Source organism: Carassius carassius, chromosome 7, assembly GCF_963082965.1.
Source record: "Carassius carassius chromosome 7, fCarCar2.1, whole genome shotgun sequence".
NCBI lineage: Eukaryota > Metazoa > Chordata > Actinopteri > Cypriniformes > Cyprinidae > Carassius > Carassius carassius.
Window position 1 is genome coordinate 35,247,974 of NC_081761.1, and position 10,099 is coordinate 35,258,072.

At 39.5% G+C, this 10,099-nt stretch overlaps 1 protein-coding gene across 1 annotated transcript; it reads left to right on the top strand.

The window, feature by feature from the left end:
- Positions 1-5,888: 5,888 nt before the first annotated feature.
- Positions 5,889-8,654, top strand: LOC132143204 (uncharacterized). The gene is made up of 6 exons (XM_059553347.1): positions 5,889-5,976; positions 6,831-6,940; positions 7,566-7,649; positions 7,722-7,766; positions 8,182-8,229; positions 8,496-8,654. The coding sequence occupies exons 2-6, from the start codon at positions 6,847-6,849 to the stop codon at positions 8,531-8,533; spliced, it is 309 nt and encodes a 102-aa protein (XP_059409330.1). The 5' UTR covers positions 5,889-5,976; positions 6,831-6,846; the 3' UTR covers positions 8,534-8,654.
- Positions 8,655-10,099: the final 1,445 nt, after the last annotated feature.

Below are 10,099 nucleotides of genomic sequence, written 5' to 3' on the forward strand. Positions count from 1 at the left end.
ATTTATACCTCATCGTTTGGGGGTGTAACCTCTGTTCTCCTTCCTCCAGGCTCTGTCTCGAGAGCATATCTGCTCTGAAGTTCAAGTGTCCAGGTACATGAACCGCTCTGATCAACAGAAATCTGTTCTGAGACCATAGAAGGATCTTCCTTGCCAGCCTGCATATGGGGCGAGAGCGTAATCCTCCTTGGTGATATAAATACGACACGACCGCTATGTTGTCCATCCTGATTAATACATGATGGCCATTCAGCAGCCTTGGAAAAATATTGGAGAGCTAGAAAGCATCTGTCATGACAGTCTAACGGCAAAAATAGACCCCTAGGCAAACTCCTTTCCAAAGAAATTTGGCAGACATCCAGGTCTTTATCGTCAGAACACACCTCTGTGTCACTGAAATCGTTCAATGTGGATAGCAACGGGGTGAAATCCTTTGGCCTTTCATCCACCATTGAACTGGACGCATATGAAGTAAGCCTAGATGGATTACAGGGGACGCTGCTGCCATTAGACCCAAAAGTCTGTGGAACAAACTCACCATCACTGTGCAGCCTGCTTTGAAGTGGCGAAGGCATAACATGAAAGACTGAATGCATAGGGGAGAAAATAGTGTCTTCATCGCAATGGGTGACAACAATGGTGGTGAAATCCGTGGCGGTAGTGTTTGTGATGTGTGCTGAATAAGGCTGCTTCTAGGACCTTGAAACCTCTTGGTGGAAGTCTGGGAAGAAGGGGCTGGTCAAGTACAGGACTAGTTAAGAAACGGTCATCCAACTTCGATAGGGATTGGGCCTGGGCTAGAGGTCTTCACGGGTCCAAAAATTCGTGCCCGAACCCGAAAGAGACCCGTAATGTACTACACCGAACCGACCCGGACCCGTCTAATATTTCAAAAACTGGACCCGGACCCGTGTAGATCCGAGAAATGCCTACCAGGACCCGACCCGGACCCGTATATTATTTAAAATCTGGACCCGAACCCGCCGGGAAGACACAGACCCGACTGGACCCGACGTTCACATATTCCACCTTAAATTACTATTACAAGTCAATAAACCTGTTGCGAAAAATAAAGCTTTTTGTCTTACCTAATTTAAAGAGGCGTAGTATCTCTTCCTTGTACCTGCCTGTGATGCATTAATCCTCCGACAAGAAAGTTATTCATGTTATTCCTCTCGTTATTCCAAGTCCAAGCTGAATCCACTCATTATTTCAGCTTAAAAATCCACTTGATGTCACGGTGACGGATGACAAATCCTACTGTGCACATGTACATTCTGACTCGAGTTAACTCGCATAATAACTTCGACTCTTTGCCCTTTTGAACTATAATAACGATAGCTCGTACAATGCCATGGCTGCTGACGTTATTTATTTGCTATCATCTGATCTCTGTGCTCTCTGCTCTGCATCGAGTCTGAATCTGACCACTAAAACTTTAAGATTAAACGGTTTATTTATAATATTATAAAAATGGGAGAAAATGTAAAACGCGGTTTGGCGGTCGAAGTGTCCCTCACTGGTTGCCATATAAACATGAAACGCGATCGAGACTGCACATGCGTGCTAGCTGTATCAACCTAAAATGCTTTAACGCAATTTGAGCGTCATAGAAAACATTAATGTGACAGTTCACCTCAGATTGTGTTGCTGATTTGAAATATATTAAATATGAGTGTGTCAAGTCTTTAAGCATTAATACCGTGCGTGCACTTGTATTAACTCTGAGTCTGCGCGCTCTGCTTCTAAAAGCAGAGAGAGAGAGAGAGAGAGAGAGAGAGAGAGAGAGAGAGAGAGAGAGAGATCGATCACTTTTTTTGGCTCACTCTTTTCTTTTCCTAATTTTACAAGTTGCAAGTTACAAAAAACACAAGCAGTCTTTGATCACGGCCGGGTGTTCTCCGAGTCCGATGATTCCGATCGCACGGGTATTACACACAATGTTAAACAGACCCGGGACCCGAGGTAATAGTTTCGGACCCGACCCGGACCCGGCTGATGATTTAAAATATAGACCCGAACCCGTACGGGTCCCGGGTCGGGTCCGGGGTCGACGGGTCTCGGGTGCACTGTGAAGACCTCTAGCCTGGGCAGCCTCCATTTCCCAATCCAACCCCAGTTTATCTGCGTGGGTAACCACATCCAACAGCTCACTGTAGGAAGGGGAGGTGCGTTTCTCCTGTCCGCTCGGAGGGAGAGAACCAGGACCAGAACATCCTCTGAGTCTGCAGGGGTGAACAAAACATTGTTTATGAAAAGCAACTCTGCTGATTTATCGCACTCAAGTGGGCCAGAGCGAGTGAAGTGTAAAAAACTCCAGTGCAGCACTGTTTTTATAGTCCAGGTCGCACACATCGCCCCAAGCACCTCGCAACCGCCAAAGCGTTAAGGCAAGGGTTGGACGCAAGGGCAACTTTAGAGAAATTTTCTATTCCCGAGCGGAGAACTTTAGCCGAAGGTTATCACAGTGAGAAAATGTAGAGAGACTGCTATTTTGCATACCTTTCATGAGTGTTTCATGAGCGAATTCTAGAGCACAAGTACAGCTCCAATATATTTAGACTTATGTGTATGTATTAGTCAAGTATACTTAAATGTCATTTTAAGTATATTTCTGAGGAGTACATAAAGCCCATTTCTGAGAAATACATAAAGTGTACTTTCCTGTGTGGCTTGCTACAGGGAGGAATTTTAGGAATCCCCCTTCAACTAGGCCCTCGGCTAAAACATACTTTAATGATGATTGTAAGCTGATTGATTTAAAGAAATAGGAATGTGTCATCTCAGTGCAATGCCTGGAATGAAACATATTGTACTTGGTGAAATTAATTTTAATAAATATAACCATCACTTTGAATAATTTTATCAGTGAATACTGTTCTTGGTTGTTGCTTGTTGTGTTGCATGTCTTTCCGCATCTTAGTCCATTGAGTTATCTGCTTGGGAGCTTTCATTTCTGCACCTGTAAAGAGCATTTAATGCACACGTATCTATTTCTGAAGGTCTAACTCAGTGGTTCCCAAACTTTTCCATTCCACGACCCACCTAGACAAGTGTAATATATTTCACGACCCACCAAAATATTAAAAAAAAAAAAAAAACAACGAGTGAAATTACTTTAAACCTAATCTTACTTAAAATTTTTATGACAGAAATTAAGTATTTAAGAAAAATAACCATTTTATTTTAGAGTACAACTGAAAATTTCACTACAAATTTACAAGTTTTAATTTTTGTTTACTGGCGTTAAAATATGTAGTGTCCATAAAAACGTGAAGCAGGCTCACTCCAGTGAAGTGTGATCTGCGCTGCTGTGTTTTGTTGCATTCATGATCCTTCCGTGTGTGTCGGCGAGAACGGAGCACAATCCAACACTTTTTTAGAAAAGCATAAGAAGCAAAGCAGAACTATCTAAAACAGTTTGGAGATTAAAATAATTGTGAAATAGGTAAAAAAAGACCGATTGAACCTTTTAATGACATTGCTCTGAGACCTTCAAAACACGCAACGCACACGGACTTAATTGCAATTTGAAAATCACACTAAGGATATTGCAGTTCATTATTAATGTTGGTGGGCTATATCGTTGTGATGAGTGGGTTCCCAGTTCCCGCCTCCTTCTTCCTGTGATTGTGAAGATTTTAATGTTTTACACTGGTGCCGAAGCCAGGGAGGAAGGAGGGGCGCGCTGCCGAAGATCCTTCGCCGCTGGGGTGAATCCGCAGTGCCATCGAGCAGGGCGAAGGAGTCTGCCGCCGAGGGTGCTCGATGTGGTGGGCTGGAGTGAGTTGCCGGGGGGGGGGGGGGGGGGGGGGCGAACTCACTCCAGCCCACCGCCTCGATGACTCCTTCGTGGAAAGAGGTGGGAACCGGCGGACAATCAAACAAAGTTTTAATAACCAAATAAACACAAAACAGCGCGACAGCCCCTCTCGGATGACTGCCGTGCACAAATAAAAAACAAACACAAAATAAAACCCAGGCCTGGTCCTCTCTCGTCCTTCACTGTCATCGCTCCTCTTTTGTATCTTTCCGATCTCCTCCGTGGTTCTTGAGACCGGTGAGTGTTGCTCATTTCCCAATCACTCCACCGGCCTAGCTCTGTTCCCATGGCACTAGGCCCCGCCCCACTCGTCACATTCGTGCAGCCCTAGACTGAACTGTGTTAGTGTCTGTGTGTCATTGAAACGCAAAATTAGCTGCAGCCAAGTGACTTTGTGCGACCCACCTTGTTCCATTCCGTGACCCACGAGTGGGTCGCGACCCACAGTTTGAAAACCCCTGGTCTAACTGAATGCAAGAAAACTGAATGAAATTATATGATATTAAAGCATGTTTTTAAAAGACTATTTATTTATTGTTATTTACCCATTTAATTCTAGCAATTTAATGGCTGTGTCCAGTATGATTGAAATTTAAAGTGTGTATCTCCCTAATTACAGAGAGGGTTTACCCAAAAATATCAATCATTTACATCCTTTATGTCGTCTACACGTGATAAACCTGTAGGTTTTGATTACCAGCATTCTTCAAAGTATCTTCTTTTTAGTTCTGTTGAAAAACAAAATGTCAGGGGTTTAAAAAAGAAAGAAAAAAAGATGGGGACTTGATGTAACAATGTAAATGACAGAAATTCTGGGTTAACTATACTTTTAATTAATAAATTAGTAGAAACTCTTTTCACACACTTTTAACAGTGAATCCCATAATAAAATGCTTGAAAAATACACTTTCAATAGATCTATATCTTCCTGTTGATCAGTTCGTCTCTTTAGTTAAGATTCCCCCAATTGTTGCAGAAAGTATTATATTACATGATATAATCATGGTCAGAGCAGACATGTACTTGAACTTACTTTCATCGACTCATCGACTGTAGTCAGTTACATGTGTTTTGGCTGGTGAGCACCTGTACATACAAATCTGCTTACATAACAACTGTAAAAGCTTGTAATTGTCATTGTAAAAATTACTGCAACTAGCTTATATTTAGTGAACTGAGATTATTTGAAAATAAACATTATTTTCAAATAATCTCAGTTCACTAAATATAAGCTAGTTGCAGTAATTTTATATAAAATTCTATAATCATTATACTAATAGTACAAACAAATCCTCTTCACTCTAACATCCTTGAAGTAGGTACATTCATAAAAATAAGAATGTAGAAACTAAAATTACAAACTTTTCTCCTTGTATGCGCTGGACTGTCATCATCCTCCTCTTCATCATCTGTTTGTTTGCAGATCGAAGTGTTGTTCGTCAAAGTTAAGTGCAGCGTAACTAGACTAACATAGATCAAAGACCAAAGACCAAAACATGTTTTAATAGCTTTAGGTGGAAATTAAAAGTTTTCTGGCAAATCATCAGTTTCACACGCAAATTTAACCTCTTGCGAGTTACACTATGAACTTGGTTACTTAAAATTCTCAAATTTAAAGACGCATCTATGCTTACAAGAAATATTTATTCAAAAAAATCCCATACATCCACATCTTTTGGTAAATAATCCATTGTGATTTATTGTTATCAGTACAGCAGACTGACGGTCATAAAAAATGGCAGCTGCAACACCGTGTGACATCCTACGAATACACACAAATAAAAAAAAAAGCATAATACATTTTACCAAAAGTTTTTACTTCAGCGTGTAAATTGAAGTTATCTGTATTGAGTACACCTGCGATCCTCTTATTAGTGGGTTTATCTCAAGCATTTAAGAGACCAAGCATTTGGTCTGACAGTCTGAGACTGAGCAAAAAATTATTAGCCACCTCCTTAAATGGAGATGGGACACTAAAGGAGGTGTTTGCACTAAAATTCGGGAATTAGCATGAGCCCTCATGACTGTACTTTCAGCTCCACCCCTTATCTTTACCATATTCTTACAGACTCTTTATAATATCTCAGTTTCTTTTCAGGACAGAGCAACTGTAAGAGAGTTCACAGCTTTCCGCCGACAGCAGAAACACACAGGTATGTGTCATATTACATAAAGTTTGGGAGTTTTGGATTGATTTCAGATTATCTGTTTCCACAGACAAACATATACATTTAAGATTGATGTATTTGAATTGCATATAATTTATATACGTAAATGTTCACAGTGTTAAGATTACTGAAAACTTCATGTGATGCATATTTGTCAGTCATAAATAAAACAGGTAAGATTTTTGCAAATGTAGCTATTAATAAACAGAAAATGTTTTAAATACACAGTGATAAGGTTTATATGATTATTATCAATAAATCCAATTTGTTTCATTAATTTTTTGTTAAATTATTGTATATTGCTTGTTCCACAGTTAGGTTTTTGTTTAAGCTTTTTAAGTGCACTGTTATGTCTGGACACAAATAATTGTTAATGCTAAAGCTGAGATAAAAATAATAGCAATATTATGTAAGCTGAATTTATCAACAGATGATATGAGGGATATCAGGTAATTCTCAAAGTCAGGTCACAAGTGATCTTATTTACCCTTCCTTTTATTCCTTTTATTTTTATTCATCTGACCATTCGTTGATGTTACAGTGTTTAATGTCAGTAATTGTCAGCAGCTACTATTAAAGCTTTCACTTTAACAATGTTTGATTTGAAACGTTTGATGCAGATTCTCTTTTTTTGGAATCCACGCATTCCGCTGATTTCGGTTTCTAACAACTTGAACTATTGGCAGTTAAAATGTTGGCAAACTGGCTGATCGGGACTCAAACTGAGACGATCTGTTCTCATGAGAACACAGTTGATAATTAAGTCACACTTAAAAGAAAATTGCCTTGCCAGTGTTGAATATGGATCTGTCACACTATTAAAGCACCCGTTTTCTCAGTTACAGACTGCTGTTAATGGAAAGAGGAAAATTGCCCCCTCCATATTCACCAGTGGCCCACAACAACATACCCGGCCCAGGAATGCAGGTTGCCTTTCAAACCCAGCCAGGTCAGTTGACCCTCTGGTTCTGAACCGTAACCATGTTCATGGCGTCATTTTTTTCCATCAGTGATCATGGTCTACCGTACACAACCCACTACTGACAGTCATGACATCCAGCATAACTTAAGCATCTACATCTCGCATAGATCATGGCAGATGAGACTTCTTTCAGAAGGAATGCTTCCGCATACCACAGTGTTACTGTAAACACCCAGCATTTCTAGAAAATATGTGACTTATTTTCATTTTTTCCGACTGACTGCAATATTTGCTATCTAAAATTGAGCATATATTTGATAAATGTATAAAGTGTTTTGGTAGTTAAGTGCATTTTGAGGGTGGAATGAGCTGCTGTGCAAAGATGAAAGTTGGTTAGGGGACTGTGTGAAGAGTTTTGGAAAAGTGATAGAAGTATTGAGAAAAACTAACAATTGTTAAAAAAAACTGTAATTTAAGTAAAAACAACAACAACAACAATAGTCTGAATGTCAGTGTTTACTGGAAACACTTTTTATGCTTAAGTTATAAATGTAAATCAATTTGATAAATAAGATAAATCCAACCTTTTTAAAAAAGAAAATAAATCCTGTCATGCCACCATTTGGAGATGATGATTGTCTGTTTTTTGCAGCTCCAATGGCCACAGTTTACCAACCCCAAGCTGCCCAGATGCAAGTCATGGCTGCACCTCAGCCTGTATATATGCCTGCCCCTGGTGAGTGTTAATGTGCTGTGGGTGTCTGGTTCTGTGGGTTTCATCACCAGCTTGTTTCTCTTTCAGCTCCAGCACAGCCTGTAATTCATATGGTCCAAAATCCTCCGCCAGTCCAAGGTGAGCAGTAAACCCTTTTTATTCATCCGACCATTCGTTGATGTTACAGTGTTTGATGTCAGTAATTGTCAGCAGGTACTATTAAAGCGCTCACTTTAACAATGTTTAATTTGAAATGTTTGACGCAGATTCTCTTTTTTTGGAATCCATGCATTCCGCTGATTTCGGATTCTAACAACTTGAACTATTGGCAGTTAAAATGTTGGCAAACTGGCTGATCGGGACTCAAACTGAGACGATCTGTTCTCATGAGAACACAGTTGATAACATAATTAAGTCACACTTAAAAGAAAATTACCTCAATCGTGGCTGCAGCTCAGCCTGCATTTATGTTTGCCTCTGGTGCGTGTTGATGTGCTGTGAGTGTCTGGTTCTGTGGGTTTTCATCACCAGCTTGTTTCTCTCTCAACTCCAGTGACACAGCCTGTAATTCATATGGTCCAAGCTCCTGCGCCGGCCCAAGGTGAGCAGTAAACCCTTAGATTACTCTGTGTTCAAATACTAGAAGGTTTTATCAAGCACAAGATTAATCTATGTGACATGTTAGAGGACATCAGTATTACTTTGTTTTCTTAATCTTTTTTAGTGCACTGTGATGTCTGGACACAAATAATTGTTAATGTTAAACCTGAGATAATAGCAATATTATGAAAGCTGAACTTATTAACAGATGAGTGCGATGAGTGTCTGGTTCTGTGGGTTTTCATCCCCAGCTTGTTTCTCTTTCAGCTCCAGCGGCTCCTGCTCCAGCCCAGGGTAAGAAGTAAAGCCTTACTTTGTGTTCAAATACTAGAAGGTTTCATCAAGCACAATGCATCGGTGTGACATGTTAGAGGTTTAAAATCATAATATTATACATTTTTATCAGTATTAAAGTGGTCATATGATGTTGCTAAAAAGAACATTATTTTCCATTATTTTCCACATACTGTTTATTATTGTTGCTCCTCTATGCCCCACCTTTCTGAAATGAGTCGATTTGTACAAAGCTCACCGGTCTGAAAAGCGAGGTGTGCTGTGATTGGCCTGCTATCCAGTTCATTGTAATTGGCTGAATACCTCAAGCGTGTGACGGAAATATTACGCCCCTTACTGTAATGCAGTGTGTTCTGGCACAATACAAAAACAATAAAACCCATTATAAACGAGGCATTTGTTGCCGTGTTAATTTCATCAACGAAGACGAGGACAAAAAATATTTGTTAACGAACATTTTTTCTGTGACTGCAATGAGAAGTTGATGAGCTAAGCCTATATGATGATGAAAACTATGATTAAATTTATGCCGTGTCTTCGTTAACAGGACGAGAGGGGACTATAATGTTATTTGTGGAACATCCTTCAAAATGTTTACATAGTCTCAGTGTGGCAGCTGCAGTGGATGGTAGACTACCAAAACGCTCAATGGCCTCAGCACCCGAAGGGGTAGGGATAAGGTGACCAGACGTCCCGTTTTACCTGGCAATCAAAATTCATTGTCGTTGTTAGTGAAGGAGGGATAGGCAGAATCGCGCTGATAGATGTGCTGTCTCTATCTCGTGCATGCTTCACTTCTTCAGTGCTCATATACAGCGTGTGATCAGTTCTCAGGGCTCAGGTACACACACAGCAGTCCAAAGGTCTTTCGTGTAGAATATCTCAAGCAAATTCAGTTAAATGAACATGAACAGGTGGATGAAAACTGAACCTGTGTCAATATTACATGCATGCCTTCCATCTTAAGTATACATCCGTATCAATAATGTTAACCAACAGAAGATGTTAATTAAATGTACACGTCAAGCAAGCCTACACTGTAAAAATTGTGCCGTTAAAAAAAAACAGTAATTTACTGGCAGCAGGTGTGCCAGTAAAGTAATGTTAATTTACAGCTCTCAACCATTCATTTACAACTTTTTACAGTGTTTTACCGTAATTCTACCATGGAAATTAACTCCATTCTTAATATAAAACTACAAACACTTAATGTGTAGTAGTAAAGTAACTAAACATGACTTTAACTCAAATCACTGCAGTTCATTGTCAGCTTTGAATTTGCTGAAGTACTCAACACAGAGATCACCAGTGTATCAGTGACACCACATTTACTGTCTTTATATAAAGCAACAAATATCAGTGATTGTGGCTCATCATTGAGTAAAGCACAATTTCTACAAAACTACAATAAACTAACAGATCTCTCTTATGTAAAAACACATTAATACAGTTGGGTTCAGCATTTACTCTCCTTATCAGTGTATGACTTTGCATAACTTTTTTTCTATGGATGTTCGTAAAATATATAAAATTCACTTTTTTTTAATTTGGTAAATGTGACTTTTACGTTTTACAGT